Genomic DNA, 15,618 nt, shown 5'->3' on the forward strand with positions numbered 1-15,618 from the left:
AGCACAGTGTAATGTAACACAGCAAAGCGTAATGTAACACAACACAGAGTAATGTATCACAGCACAGTGTAACCCAACCCAAGCTTCAACCTTTAATCCACATTGATGAAGTTGGGGAGTGAATGTTTAATGAGAAAACAGTCATGGTGAAAGAAGCGGCAAAAGTATGAGCTGGAAAGACAGAAGCATGTGATGGAGGAGCCAGCGTGAGGCCTGCTTAAACGATCACAACGATGCTGTGTCTCGTTGGGGGGCTAAACGACCATCTGTGATCGGGCAGACAGTCTGGCCGGCCTAGATTCTCCGATATAACTACAAAATCTAATTCGGATGCTCTCCCAGTGCTCCCTGACTCTTTTTCCCCAGCTGTATAAAATGATGTCCCTGAACATTAAATGGGAATATGTAGCTCTTACTACACAGTAGAATACACAAGCATTGCTCAAATGCATAGTATTGAACATAGTGACAAAGAAGTGAGACAAACTATTTGGGGAGAAAAAAAGGAAAAAAAAAAAGAATGAAGGAAAAAAAACAGGTCATCTATAAATAGCAAGCACATGTGAGATGCTGGAGAAAGAGACCTGCACCACAATCCATTCCTGCAGTGAGTTTTTTAATTTTAATCAGGATTCATACACAATAAAGGCATGTAAAGCATGATTCAACAGAATAAACCTTTAAAGCACAGGTACACAATTCATTGTTCAGGCTTTTTCAATAAGCCACTGGCCACATTTACAAGCTCGGATAAAATCATCTTAAGAGAGCAGAAACTATAGGGGGATCCATACTTTTATTTCTCTTTTTTTTAAGCAAAGTTATCTGTAACAATACAGGACCAGATTTATATTAAATTAATGCAGAAAAGCTTTTTTTTTTTTTTTTTTTTTTGCTGGAGTTCTATCTAGGTACTGAGAACCCACAACACCAATACGTTGCACTGGCAGCAGATAGATAAATAATTATAATACAAACAGATCTTCTGTTTAATGCATTTAGCATCAAGAATCAGAGAACCACTTGTGGGTGATTTTATACACAGCCAAAATGTTAGGACTCCCCACAGGTTTCTTTCTTTTTTTTTTATTTCCATAGTAGATAAATTAGGTACGGCGATACATCTGTGGTCACTGTGCATTTACATTAAAGCTCTTTATCTAAAAACGGACATATTTAAGAAAATAAAAGAAGAAAAGATCACGTGATATAAAGTTGGGAAAAAATAATGAAATACATGAGTGTCACAATAAAGTGGACCAAAGCGTCACAGGCTCAAGATTTCCGACCGATTGTAAACCAATTTTCACATAGTTAATTTGTCTTGGGGTTAAATTAAAAGCACAAGTACAATCCCATGAACCAGCCTGGCAGCTCATATCGACACACATGCCCATAGAAAAATGCAAGGAAAGCTTTAACCTGAAGCTCAGTAAATTTGTTAATAGTAGAATATTTCTAATGTCTTAGTGGTTGGCGGGTTTGAAGTACACCTGTGATGGGGGTTCGGTTTCCAGCTCTCTCCCTACACGAGTCCAAAACATGCATTGTAGGCTGATTGGCATCAATTGTCTATAATGTGTGCACGGGTGTGAGTCTGATGGTGACCTGCGAGGGGTTCGGCACCCCGTCCAGCCCTGAACTCCTGTGATAAAGGTTCCCTACAACATACTGTAAGATAAGTGATACAGAAAATGGATAGATTTGTAAAGTGAATTTGTTCATTCTGGTGAACAGGAAAAAAATGGAGATGGCAAACATTAGACTCAAACATTAGACCCGAAGAGTTATCTAGTTCTTAGATGACAAGCATGATAATTTTGACAGAAGGTTAGCGTGAAAGCTGAAGCTTTAGAAGCCGAACCGTTTGTGCGGAGAGAGCCGGGCGGTCTAAAGGAATGAAGCTATGGTCTCTTTAAATAGAGAGGAAACCAGGGTTAAATAACACTGCAGCACTATCAGTGGGTAGTCGAATGGCATTGTGGGTAATGTAGGAAACGTTAACCCGTATAGTCCATACAGAATTTCATTTCAAGTTTTTCAGGTGGATTTTTCCTTTAATAGGGAAATTCACAAGAGGTTAAATCTCCTTTCGCCAAAAATCTAAGAGGATATACATAAGGTTCATGGGCTGTGTGTTTTCAGCCAGAGTGGCTGATGGGAGGTGTATTTGTGGAGTCCAACAAACCGAGATAATAGAACACATTCATTTGCTAATCACCTTACACAGGTGTAAAAGTGACATTTACAACAGAAAGTGCTGATTCACATTAATAAAATAGATCCTCATCAACCTGTATGGCTTTCAGCAGCAGCACCATAAATGTTTAGAAACAGTGAGGACTATGCAAAATGTCCTGTCGCTGACAATTACTTGGATTGCCAACAACCCCAAACCTCCCACCCTCCCGAGTCACATCACTGCAAGTCCGTCACTTCTGTTGTTAAGCAGAAGCAGCTGAGTAATACGGTTCACCCAGCCTGTGTGGACTTGACATTTTCCTGAATTTCTTGAAATTATCGGTGACAAATCTCTTGTGGCTATGAGTGTAGGACAGGAAGCTTTCAGGGGAATGAGCCTGAGACACAACAGAACAACAATCCTGATGAAAGCCCATCTGCATTCTGCTCGGAAGCAGGAAAATACAAGGCGGATAAAAGAGTTGTAAAAAACATGAATTCTATATATTTTGATCGATGCTATCAATTGATCCTCTTTCTTTAATTAACGTAGTTCTTATAAGGAATAAGTCTGTTAAAAATCTATCGTTTCAAACGTTTCCTACACGGAAAGGGTATTGTTGTTGTTTTTTTTTTCGTTTTTATTTTTTTTTTTCTTTTAACTTACCCTTAAATCCTGTTAAATGTTCACACCTGGCAAACAAACCAGAAGGAAGGCAGCAGCATTTACACCCTCACAGTGTATAAAAGTGCGTGTAGCAACATGCTCAGCTAAAAATACGCTGCAATATGTAGTTGTGCAATCATCGTATGTAATGATCGTATGTGATCGTTAAACAATAAAAATAATTCAATTCAGTTCAACACTATAGCTATGGCTAAATAGATTAATAAATATTGAATAATGAGAATAATGATAATAAATACTTAGATGAATGCACAAGCAAATAAGTAATAAATAATGTATAATACATTACATAAAGTAACATTGCCACACAATAATAATAATAATAATAATAGTATATCTTTCCTAGTTTGCCATGAGGCAGAAACACTTTGAGCGCGAAAAATAATTTTTAGCCGTCATAACATTCCACCGAGTGTTTAAACAGAATAATTTCCGTCAGCAAAGATCAATATTCTACTTATTAAACTTATACGTCTTTTTACACTGACTGTAGTAAAAGTCTACTCTATTGTTATTCAACCGAGTAAAGAATGATTATCGCTTCTGCTTAGCTACCTAACACGTTTATATTACAATACGAGTAAATAATAGCAGATTGCTTGACATAATCATTTCCGTCAGCGTCAGGAAATGCTTTACTTCTATTGTACGACACTGAACCTAAACAGATTAATGGCACAAATCGATGACAGAATGGACTGAACACAAACACGGTGCGTAACCATTATGTAAGACGAGTTTGCTTGGAGATTACTGAAGTGATTAGCTAAGCGTTTCTGCATTAGAAACCATGGGTGTGATTTGTTCCCAGCTCCCATCGGCGATTATTTAAGAATGTAAATCTGTGCCTGTAAGCTAACACAGTAGCAAATGATTATTCGCTTTAGGTTTGTGAGTGACTGTAGTAGTGAGTGCGATGTGTGATGATCAGGGAGCGCTATGAGCAGAATACCGGCTGTACTGCCTTCAGTCCGTAGCGTGGTGTGGGTTGTAGGACGAGTTTTTACGGTTCCCAGTCTTCGTCGTGGTGCTGCGAGGCGATGATCACCACCACTGTGAGGATGGTGCAGAGCACGATGGAGGCGATGCCCACTGCCAGGCTGATGAAGGAGAAGTTACGTGCCTCACGTGACGCGATCTCTGCCGACACCATGTCGCCCCGAGCGATAGCTGTACGCACCTAACGAAGATGAAACAGCCTCTTCAGAAAATGGCAAAAATGCAATTCGACTAGATTACCAGGTGCTCAGTTACTGAGTTGTTTCAAGTGTTTAGTTGATAAAAACACAAGAAGTAAAATGTATTATTTATTATATATTTATAACTGAGCTGAGACTAACACTGTACGCTTCTTCTAGATTTAAGACTAACGCAATCATTGTCATTCCAGGAGGCCGTGTATAAAGATGTTAGCATTAATGGCTAATTTAGCAGTTATCCTATCTCGGGGGTGTCTTTGTTGTCTTCCGAATTGCTTTTAGGGTAATGAAAGGATTTTACTCCACACTTAAATAGCCTTCATGAATTACTGAAATGTGACCAGTTTAGTCTTTATGCTTGTTTACTTTTTTTTTTTTGTTTTTTTTTTTACAAATTTTATTGTGTCATCTTCAGGGATGCACTTTACATTTAAGCTTTAATTAGCTACAGTTACTGCTGATGCTTTCCTGAAAACAAAAAGATGGAGAGTTCAAGTTTATTGTTAAATTAAATGTGTAAGTCGTGCTTGTTTGTAAGAACGAGCGATCGAACGCCGCATGTACAACACGTGCGCTGTTTGACGGGTTTAAGTGATTGTAAATGACTGGATCCTGAATGTCGTGCCTTATAGGAAATGTTTTAGAATATACGTATATTATTGAAATGAGGTTAGACAACCACAAACTGTGAATTTGGGAAAATCCAACATACGTAACTCAATAGAGTTGTACAGTTTGATGTGTGATAAAGGTTCACACTGATGAGCTCTTAATATTCAAACGAATTCACGACATTTGGCCGGCTCACCTGCACGGCTTTGATGATGGCGATGATGCCCGTGGGCCAGAAGCAGCAGATGGTGGTGAGCACAGCGATGGGCAGGTAATCGTGAGGGGGCCGCCGTGGCTCCATTAGAGCAACACCAGGGGGCATTTGCATTGGCACCTGCCCTGGCGCAACACCTGCATGGGGTGTACCATTAGGCATGTAAGGCTGTCCCTGGGAGAAAGAGACAGAAGGATGAATATTTTCAAATGATTTTGACAGAGAAACTGTGGGTTAAGTCAGAGTCATAGTCAATGTCTAACAGCATAACATTCAACTGATTTTGTTCGAAACATTTGTACATTTAAAAACTGCTATGAATTTACTCAACGCCTGATATTGTTCCGATTGTTATGGTCCTCTATACATTATGATTTCACTAAAGAATGACATACTGTTTTGTTATACCAGTTGAGACCAATGTATGAAACTGGCCCTGACTCACCCCTGTTCCAATGGGATACACGGGGACATAAGCAGCGCAGGGCTGCAGTTGGAGTGGATATCCGAGCTGCAGGTAACCCATGGGAGGATGAGGCACCGAGCCACCGGGCCCGTGCGTCTGGACTGTGTAACCATTAGGAGCTGCATGACTTGGAGGGTTTCCAGAAGGGAAGTGTGTCTCCTGTAAATACCCTTCAGAGCCAGGCGGAGGAGGAGGAGGAGGGTAGTTAGGCTGGGGGCCGCAGCCAGGTGGAGGAGGCATGTTGGGGTCCTGCGACAGGTAAGGTGGAGGAGGCATTTGGTTCAATGGTTGAGTCATGGGCTGCTTTCCTGCTGCCTCCTCATGACCTGCCATCACAGGACACAGGAAGTGATGCGGATGTTTACATGAGTGCAAAATGTCTTTAATATGTGTTTATTAATACCTGTTTTTCCAAAAAAAAAAAATATACATAATGTTGACTTAAATTTCACTTGTATTACACTTGTAAAGGCCAGACTCTGCCTCTGAGAGGTCAGCTTTGTGGTCAGTGTGGTTTAACAAAGGTCCTGGTTTGACATTTTTTGTGGTTTTGAATCTGATAACAGAAACCTTAAACCCTAGATTTGTTTCCTAAATAACATAAATATCAACATTAACCTTAACATCAGCCTTAATAACCATATTAGTTTAATTTTATACTCTTAACTAATCATTTTTTATTAGAGTGTATTCGTGTATTCATGGAGTGTATTCGTAGACACAAAGCAGGATGATATGAGTGACCTGTTAATATTAATTACTCAGTGGCATCATGGAACATTTTGTTTAGCTCTTCTTATGTTTCCCTGGTTTATAAAGTGACACACTTGTGTTAAAGGCTTAAACTGCAAGACTCGCTCTTTATAAGGTTGGTTTGAAATAAAGTTTGTTAGCTAGATACTTTCGTTACCTTAAAATGAACCTGGTTGAGGTTTGGTTTGGGTTAAATTCTGTTTAGACTGTTTAGTCAAGTGTTTTTCGTCGTCTACATCATGCCAGAATTTTGCACTGTCGAAAATCAAGTCTGAAGCCGTTTACAGCATCCTGGGTAAAAGTCAGTCAGCTAGTTTTAATCGTTTGTTGCTTGTTCTAGGTTTTAAATGTAAGATGTCTCTATCAGGTTAGTCATGGGAAGATGCTGTAGTTCCTCCTCTTAGTATTTTCACAGCTTGCTTTGCCAAATCAACCATCATCAAGTCCTGAAAAACGTCGATCCTCTTGTGTCGCACACAGTAAACGTACATCACATAGTGTCGTTATCGGATGCAGGGGGAATGATCACGGTAATGTTATCAACATCACTAATTAGAACAAAAATGATCAGCGGCCCTGAGGTCTTGACACAGAAACCCGATCAGATCTGCAATGTATGTTATCGGGATCCTAAGAACCAGCAGAGCATCTCATATAAGACCGTCTGGGAAAAGAGAAAACGGTAGAGTGGAAAAAATCCTGGCTGTATAGAGAGAAAAGCATGAGAGGTTTCTCCGTCGTGCCATCGCTATGTAGTAAACGCTGCTGAATTTAAAATAAATTAAAAAAATTTCATCTCGTTCACAGGAAACGAGGAACGACAGACACCTCGTCGTGTGAGACGGACGCACAACATGCACAGCTGCAAAATGGAAAGCAACACACCACAACCTGTTATTTTCACTTTAACGGCAATAAATTATTGGGTGAAATCTGTGAATCTGTGAACACTACAGCTTTAAAGATTAAATCAATGCAGATAGAGGATGTGTTGCAATGTCATATCAGGCTCCTGTGTCCTTTTATTCTTCCTGTTCGGTGTTTTTCTTCATCAACAATCTTCTTCTTCTTATTATTATTATATTATTATTATTGTTATTATTATTATTATTATTATTAACATCAACACCACCACCACCAACACCAATAATATGTAATATTGCATGTAGAATATTAATAAATACACTAGTATATCCATAGAAAAGCCACAATTGCATTAAAAGCAACTTGGACAACATCATATGAATCTAATTTCCCTTCATTTCTGTTGCTTTTCTCCAATTCATGATAGAAGAAACCCCTTAAACCTGAACCCACCAGTTATATAATAATAAATAAACACAAAAGGATGTTTTTTTTTCTGTGCAGGTAGAAATGCATAGAAATATCAACAGATCCCTTTAATAAAATTATACACGCACAAAAACGGTTTCTACGGTAACGGATTAACGTCAGAAGCCACAAACATAAATAAATTTCTTTATGTTAACAATCGGTTTTTTCCCGTATACCAAACGGCTTCATCTTAGAGAAATAGTGCACTTCGTAGGGTGCACGAGAGCCGCACAGAGAACTCGATGAAGTGCGCCTATGTAGGGATTATACAGCAATTTGGAATACGGCCGCCGTGAAGCGAATTTATTTTTATTTTTATGTATTTATTTATTTATTTATTTATTTATTTTAACAAAAGAATTTTTAAGTAAACATCCATTTTCGGATATTTAGTTTTTAATTGGGTATAGCTTAAGAGAAAATTCGAATTTATATAATTTTTAATTCCCATTTTAATGTTAGAGTACGGATTATAACTCCGTTATGAGTGTTTTTTATGTGAAAAAAAAATATAAAAAACAATATTTATCAACGGCACGTGTAAATAAATAAGAATAGTCGATCGATCTTACCGTGTTTCGCCGATGACATCACGTTGAATTTATCTGAGGTAACGATTCTTCAGTTGGAAATAAGCCAAGCGCGCGTGCCCTTTGTTTAAATGTTTTTTAAACCGTTAACCGTCAAAACGGCTGCTGAGTCCTTCAGGCTATCAGAGCATCTTCACATAAAACAAACAATGTGATCTCAGCTCTCTAGTCCCCTGTTTTAGGATCTAATACGGAATCTTTGTAGGTGCCAAGTGTATTGCACTGGATTTTCCCCCTCAGCATGTAATAGTGAAGCAGTAAGCTACATGTAGGGGAAAATGGGCTCCTGTCAGAGCATCGCATCACATCACACTGAATTAATCACATGCACGGTGTGGATGTCTTAAAGAGACACACAGGACTCGATCTTCAGTCAAATAGACACAAAAAGACACCCAAAAAATCATAAGAATAACTTGAAATATACCACTTATAGGTGTCCCATCATTACTCTTGTATTTCAGGGGTGGCCCAAAACATGACTTCATAGATAAGCCATGGCTTCATAGATAAAGATATACAGATATACAGATACATCTCATCTGTATCTCATCTGACAAAACCATTATCCATTTTATTACTCTGCTGAAAACTCCAGGTATGTCTCTGGACAAGCGATTGTAAAGTAAACGACCAAAAGTTTGTAGGCACCTGAACATCACATCCAAACTCCATGTGGTTCTTCTGTTTAAAAAAATGTTTGACATACACAATTGTGTCGAGTGTCTTTATATGCCGCAGCCTTACAATTTCCCTTTAGCTGGAACCAAGAGGCATCAATCAATCAGTGTTCCAGCAAGACAACGCCATCCATGTCCACAAAGACATGATGTGTTAAAGTTGGAATGGAAAAACTCAAGTGTTAACTCAAGTGCCAACCCCACTGACCACCTTTGCGATGAACTGGAACACCGACTGCACCCCGATTCTCCAACTGTGACCACAAAATGAACACAAATTCCCACAGTCACGTTTCAGGATCCAGTGAAAGGCCTTCCCAGAAGAGTAGAGCTTATGTTATAACTCTACTCTTCTTATAGAGTCTACTCTTATTATAGAGTCTCGTCGCCCAGTGGTCACCTTGCCAGGGATTGATCTGTATGATCAGCCAGTGTCTCATGGGATTGTTGTGCATGAAGCAACCCGGAGACCGCCATGCTTTCTTTTGAACCAATGTTGTGTGTCAGCTGTATGGTGTGGTCTTTATCAGCAATCAGATCTGCGCTGAACTCAGAGTTTACGATGACCCATTAGTTCCTCAGGAGCTCTCGGTTGCACTATTATAAACTGTTATAGAAATGACATTACTGTAGCGTGTCACCCAAATGAAGATGGGTTCCCTTTTGAACCACGTTCCTCTCAAGGTTTTTTCCTCATGTCCTCTCAGGGAGTTTTTCCTTGCCTCCGTCGCCTCTGGCTCGCTTATTAGGGACAGGGATAGATATATAGTATCTTAAATTTTAAGTTAATCTTTTTAAAATTCATTTTAAACTTTAATTGTATACATTTATTTATTTTTATCCTTATTTTCTTCTTCTTCTATATTTATTTCTTTTTCTCTCTCTTCTGTTTCCATACTTCTGTAAAGCTGCTTTGAGACAATGGAAATTGTTAAAAGCGCTATACAAATAAAAATGAATTGAATTGAAGTGAATAACTGTAAACTCCATCATAATGCTAATGGATTTGGAATGAACACACAATGGTATAATCAGGTTTTCGAATACTTTTGGCATAACGGACACAAAGATATATTCTTGTTTGCAGGAACGAACAAGTTCGGCTGTCTTCGATCTACTAGCTTGGACCTTGACAAGCTGCCGAAACCTGTAGACAACTTAGCCAGCTACTTTCCAGTCTCTTATCTAATTTATTTATTTTTAGTACCATAGGAACACTGGGTGCAAAGTGTTTACAGCTTACATCCTATTCCATGGCATATCACTGTTTGGAGTGTGACTATGAACCAGATATGAAAGTAAACTGTTTAAGAGGAATTTGGAAATAAATCTAAGCATAACATTATGCTACACTGCTGAATTTGTGTTGACAGATTCTGTGAAAATCTGCTACCTGATCTGAGAAAGTGCGATTTTAGAAAGCTAAGAGCGATTTATTACAGCAGTGTTACATGGCATTGAATATCATTTGCAGGATTATCATGCCGTGAATTTATCAGTACATTCCACCCCTTAATCACGATGTCTTTCTATTTTTTAACAAGACTTTTGAATTCACTTCATAAGACAATAATGTAATGTTCACTTGGAGTCCTGATTCCTAGTTTAGATTCAGTGGATTTTATTACTGTACAATAAATTACAGGACAGGACTCTGTTAAGAAAGAAATCAAAGACAAACACATTCTTTCACTCACTCACAGAACAAATGTAAACATGTCTGTATTCATACAAATTTTGTATCTTCAGCCATCTTCAGTGCTCCACAGCTCCACCGTTTTAAATCAGTACAGATAGAAAATAGCCATTTCTCCTTCAACAATAAAGCATGCTGATCTTCAGTGCTCTTGAGATTATACATCAATTAATCAGGATGCTAGCACATTCAGGCAATCGTTAACTGGCACTTAATGTTTACTTGTCCATTTTTACACTGTAGCACACAGACACACTTAAGCGCCCACTCTCTCTCTCTCTCTCTCTCTCTCTCTCACTCAATGTGTGTAAAGAGACGCTGTGAACACGATGTCTCTGCGAATGGCCAGTGATGCCTTCTCCATCTTGCTGCCCAAAACTGAGTCTCCTACAATTCGGGCCGCTTGTCTAACCTCCTTCAGAACTTCGTCCAATCTTTGAATGCAGCGTACCACCGTTCCCTCCTGTACGTCTGTCAGCTGGGCGATCTCTGCAAACGGCTGTCTCACACACACACACACACACACACCACACACACACGGCTCTGATCAGTACACGGGAAAATACACTAGAAGAAAAAAAAAATTAAAAAGACAACCAGATATCTAGAGTACTGTTGTAGGAAAAAAAATCGATTTGTGGTGTAATTTGAGCACATCACAGCATCACATTAACAATAAACAGATTAAAAATGTTGTATCTAATCAGTGACGTGTAGGTATAGGATAGTGGTACATTTTCTGTAAGATGATTTATTGTCATCTCCTCCAAGTAAAAGTCTTCAAGAAAGAGGATTTTGCCCATTGCAGCTTCTTACATGTACTTTGTCTTATTAAGTTCGTGTGTGAGAGAGAAAGAGAATGACTATTTATAGCTGCTAGTGATAACAAGAACTGACTTCCTTCACGGACTTCCTCAGATGCTATGGTGTGTTAACAGCCTCTCGGCTTCAATACACCACCCAGTCACTGATTATTTTTCAATAACAGCACCCTGCTAAGGGTTTTATTCCTTATTTAACAAAAAACTCCTTACAGAAAGGAGGCCAGCGTGAGAGGATTTTGGGTCAGTGCTTACCATTCCTCTGGCCCAGCAGTACACCACCTCAGTCAGGCCAAACTTAAACTGGGACACGTATTCTTCAGTGGTCTGAGCGATGCCGCACTCACACTGTAGATCCCCAATACGCTGAGCCACGCACAGCACCCGATCGATCGCCTGTTAGAGTGGAAACAAGTCAAGCAGCCAGGATGTTATCGCTCAAGTAATTAAACCTGTAGGACAGAAAGCTTCCAGGTCTCTACCCGATTCCCTGCTCTCCTTCAGAGGAGCTCCTGCATGCTAAAAGTCACAATCACTCTCAGTGCTTGCCTTTCATCACTATTTCAGGCCCTCCTTAAAGCCTGTTCATGTTCCGTAACTGTTTAACAATGTACACTGACAGAGAACAAGCGTGTGTGAGCGTGTATATGTGTTGAGCTCAGCAGGTGTGTTGCCCTTCATGGAGGTTTGGAGCAGAAGCAGTTTGTTCCAGTAACTGCACTCTGGCAGTGATTCAATAAGCGCTCAGATTAGACACACTGGCAGTGCAATGGAAACAAAAATCATTATATCTTTTTGCATGAGAAGCCAGCGACCGTACTGAACATAACGTTCCCATTCATATTATAAATTAAAATGGCTATCAGGTTGCACTACTACTGTTATGTTTAGTTATGCAATAATGTGAGGGATGAGAGGCAGACACTGCACATTGCCTATGTATATGAATAATAGAGAAGAGATAATAAAAGAATTTGTGCAAACACACACACACACACACACAGTACTGTGCAGTACCTCTTGGATTGTGTTAGGGATGTGCGGTTCTATCTGAGTGTTCTGCGTGAAGACGAGGCAGGACAGCAGGGCGGCGCTCTCCTCCGGTGCCAGAGGACTCAGCGTGTTCTCAAACAGCAGCTCTGTGAGCAGGAGCTCATGACTGCTGATCTGACACGCCACTCGACCCTTCAGCTGCACTGCTCCGTTACCGTCGATGTAGTTCAAAGCCTCCAGGACCTGTGCGTCGTAACACCAAAAAATATTCACGTCACACAATCATTATATAATGCTACATTGTGCTATTGCATTTACTGGAAATACACAACCAGCATTTTAGTTACCATCACTTCTTTCAACAAATATGGCAAAGAAATATACGTGTTTTATCTTATAGTCTGCTGACAATTTTTTCTTATGTACCATGAAAACTTACATCACTTATCAAAGCAATTCTTCCAAATTCTTGTGCATTTTAATCTGTAGGCTAAATATTGTGCTTTTAACGGACACCGACCTTAATCCTCTGGTGGTACTCTGGAAGCAGAGTCAGGGACTGATCTGAGATCAAGTACAGCAGTTTATCCAACTCTTCCTGTAGTTTCATCCGCTCCTGCACACGTGAAAACTGAAGGCATAAAAGGAGCTGCTGTTATACGATCTGTTCGCTCACTATTCACTCACCGAAGACGCTTGCTTTCCTGACCAGACATCCGAGTCAATTCAAATTAAGCTCATTCCTCCAACGCTGGAGCCTGGATGACATTAAATATCAGCTTATGAGACATTAGCTTCTTATGGACTGAGACTGAAGAGATGTCAGCCTGGGGCCAGAAGGATTAGCTATTATGGTTCCAGATTTAATAGCACACAAAGTTGTGCAGCAGCTTGAAAGAACGTACTTAGGATTTTCTTCAAGCGGCTGTACAAGTGGGTGCTTCAGATGGTTTCTCATGAATCAATGTCAGGTGTAGAAATAAACATATAAACATATATATATCGTCGCTGTCAGACGGAATTCTCGTATCTCCAAAACCGTTATTTTTCAGGAAATTAAAAAAACTCCGTACCTTATCTGCAGTGCACAGGGTTTAGTCCGCGTTGCAGTGGATTGTCTTGCGCTAAATTCCTGTCCTCAGACGAGCACCAGAACTAGCGGGGGTCAAGATTTTTTTTTCTTTGTGCCCAGTGTTTTGAAGACATTTACCTCAGAAGACGTGTTGATTCGTTGCGACTCTTCTTGAGGAGAAATATGCCGTGAAGCTCTCCCGCGGAGTGAGGAAGAGGTGGACAGTTGAAGTGTCCAATGGAGTTATGAGATTTGCACTCAAGCTATTTTCAAGACTTTAGATTGGTTAATAACTTGTAAAAATAACAGACCCACGTGGGGACTGACCAATAGCATCGATGTGTGAAAAAATATGAAATTGACCAAATTTGGACATACGAGGTTTCCGCCCGACAGCAACGATATTTTTTTTTTTTAAAGAAAACTTTTGGTGCCATGATCCTGACACGATCTTCCATCAGACAGGCAAGAATGAGTGAGACAGGTAAAGAGTGAGACAGTTGAGAGAAGAACAGAGCGAGACACACCTGCTCAGTGAAAGTGGGTGAGTGGGTGCAATGGAAATCTTTGAGACTTTCTTGCAGGACTCGCCGCCTCATCACACCTTCTACCACATCCACGGCCTTCAGGTGAAGGTCGTTCACAGGGTCGAGGGTCGCGACGCCGTCTGGGTTGGCTTCGGCTAAACGCAGGAGCTCCTGAGTCGCGGTGGAAATGGCTTGACCGGGTGGATCCATTCTGACGGGACAAAAAAGATGACTTCGATGATCTGAAGTAAAATAAGTAGGAGTGGTTACAAAACAGATGCTCGCCCACCTGAAGCGCGGTTGCTGTCTCTTGTTATAGTTATCGATTATCCTCTCTGGAATAATCTTCAGGGTCTTAACTGTGATGGCTGAGATGTCCTGAGGCTTCAGTTTCTGCACTGTGTGACTACAAGGACCTAAATACATACACACAAGCAAGCAATGAGAAGAATAAACTTGTCAGAAAAAATGTTTTCTACAGCAGCCAGTACGAGGTGATGTCGTGCGACACTGACCCTCTGGAATGAAAAGGCTGGTGTTGTGAAGGTGTGTGAACACTCGGTTGTTCTGAACGGTTCCTGCTGTTTCTTCGTTCCCTTTCTCACAAATGATGAGGGCGGTGAATGTCCGATTCACAGAGTCGGTGGACACCTGAGGGCAACAGAATGGCAGGCACTTCCATTAAACAAACTCGGGCACCAAGTTTCTGAATCTGAGGGAAAAACATATCTAAATATGAAGAGCTCTTTTCCAAAACGCGATAAACGCCAAAATGTCATTTTGCTGTGTTGTGAACCTATATACTGCTCCATCAATGTTTCATGCCAAAACACTATATTTCCTTGTTTAAAATGTACTGCAAGATGCAGTTCCTTTCCAAACCGCTATATGTCCTCTCTCGACCAATCAGAATTCGGTGAGTGTTCGACGCAATCCAACATGGCGGCGGATTGAGGCGAGAGATGTTTGTTTGTGCGCAGTCTTCAAAATGAGTGTAGGAGATTATTTCTATTCTTAATAAAGTTATTTATTTCCCTGATGTCATATGTCTCTTTTTATATAAAAAAAAAAAAAAAAAAAAACATTTTTAAAATAAAGGATGGATTTATAGCGTTTTGGAAAAAAATAAAAAGAAACTTTGAATTTATATTCAACAAAATTGTTGTTTCATTTAACAATCACTGTTTAACATGTTCAGACTGAGCCAACAGACCATTTTAACAGGATAAATTGAATATAAACAAAATGTGTGGGTCTAGGTAAAAAAAAAAAAAAACTATTAAAATGGATTTATAGCGTTTTGGAAAAGAGCTCTTCATATGTACAGACATCTAGCCACATATCTACCTGTAAGAGGACAGCCAGGGCGTTAAAGTGCTGAGCGTTGTTGACCACAATGACCCGCCCCACCGACAAGGCCTTCATTCCATTCACTGACTCCATCACTGCTTGCTGAGAGAATAGAAATGGGGAAACTAACATTTTTACTCATGTGCAAAAAGCCAAAAGCTTTTACTGTGTACATTTATAGGTGTACATTATGCACAGGATGCATGTCTCAGATAGTATGTGTGTGTGTGTGTGTGTGTGTGTGTTTGTGTACCTGTAGGGCTTCTGTTGTAATGCGTAGTTCTGTCAGTGTGTGGTAATAGGAGAGCAGATCAGATAACTGACCCTCTGTGTCAAGAGGTGGGAGAGAGGAAAGCTCACGTTTCAACTCAGATATCCTCCTCTCATTGGCCTGAGAGAGTGAGTGAGCAAGTAAGTGAGAGAGAGAGAAAGAGAGAGAAA

The 15,618-nt window shown here is 40.0% G+C and overlaps 2 protein-coding genes and 1 long non-coding RNA gene across 3 annotated transcripts in view; 1 reads left to right on the plus strand and 2 right to left on the minus strand.

Moving 5' to 3' along the window:
- Positions 1 to 3,872: 3,872 nt before the first annotated feature.
- On the minus strand, positions 3,873 to 8,327 carry prrt1 (proline-rich transmembrane protein 1). The gene is made up of 4 exons (XM_060865589.1): positions 8,021 to 8,327; positions 5,340 to 5,686; positions 4,877 to 5,068; positions 3,873 to 4,049 (listed from the first exon to the last, which is right to left on the minus strand). The coding sequence occupies exons 1-4, from the start codon at positions 8,037 to 8,039 to the stop codon at positions 3,873 to 3,875; spliced, it is 735 nt and encodes a 244-aa protein (XP_060721572.1). The 5' UTR covers positions 8,040 to 8,327.
- On the plus strand, positions 5,506 to 7,350 carry LOC132842750 (uncharacterized). Its single transcript, XR_009648065.1, has 2 exons — positions 5,506 to 5,618; positions 6,921 to 7,350. It is a non-coding gene; the product is annotated as an uncharacterized LOC132842750 (long non-coding RNA).
- A 1,988-nt stretch (positions 8,328 to 10,315) lies between the features above and the next one.
- The window catches only part of skic2 (SKI2 subunit of superkiller complex), a 21,045-nt gene continuing 15,742 nt past the window's right edge, over positions 10,316 to 15,618 (minus strand). The window contains exons 21-29 of the mRNA XM_060865590.1: positions 15,431 to 15,568; positions 15,175 to 15,279; positions 14,343 to 14,478; positions 14,117 to 14,243; positions 13,828 to 14,038; positions 12,749 to 12,859; positions 12,253 to 12,471; positions 11,491 to 11,631; positions 10,316 to 10,913 (exon numbers count right to left, since the gene is read on the minus strand). Coding sequence (XP_060721573.1) covers positions 10,713 to 10,913; positions 11,491 to 11,631; positions 12,253 to 12,471; positions 12,749 to 12,859; positions 13,828 to 14,038; positions 14,117 to 14,243; positions 14,343 to 14,478; positions 15,175 to 15,279; positions 15,431 to 15,568 — 1,389 coding nt within the window. The 3' untranslated portion in view covers positions 10,316 to 10,712. The remainder of the gene's footprint in view (positions 10,914 to 11,490; positions 11,632 to 12,252; positions 12,472 to 12,748; positions 12,860 to 13,827; positions 14,039 to 14,116; positions 14,244 to 14,342; positions 14,479 to 15,174; positions 15,280 to 15,430; positions 15,569 to 15,618) is intronic.

The sequence above is a fragment of the Tachysurus vachellii genome, chromosome 3 (genome assembly GCF_030014155.1).
Source record: "Tachysurus vachellii isolate PV-2020 chromosome 3, HZAU_Pvac_v1, whole genome shotgun sequence".
Taxonomy (NCBI): Eukaryota; Metazoa; Chordata; class Actinopteri; order Siluriformes; family Bagridae; genus Tachysurus; species Tachysurus vachellii.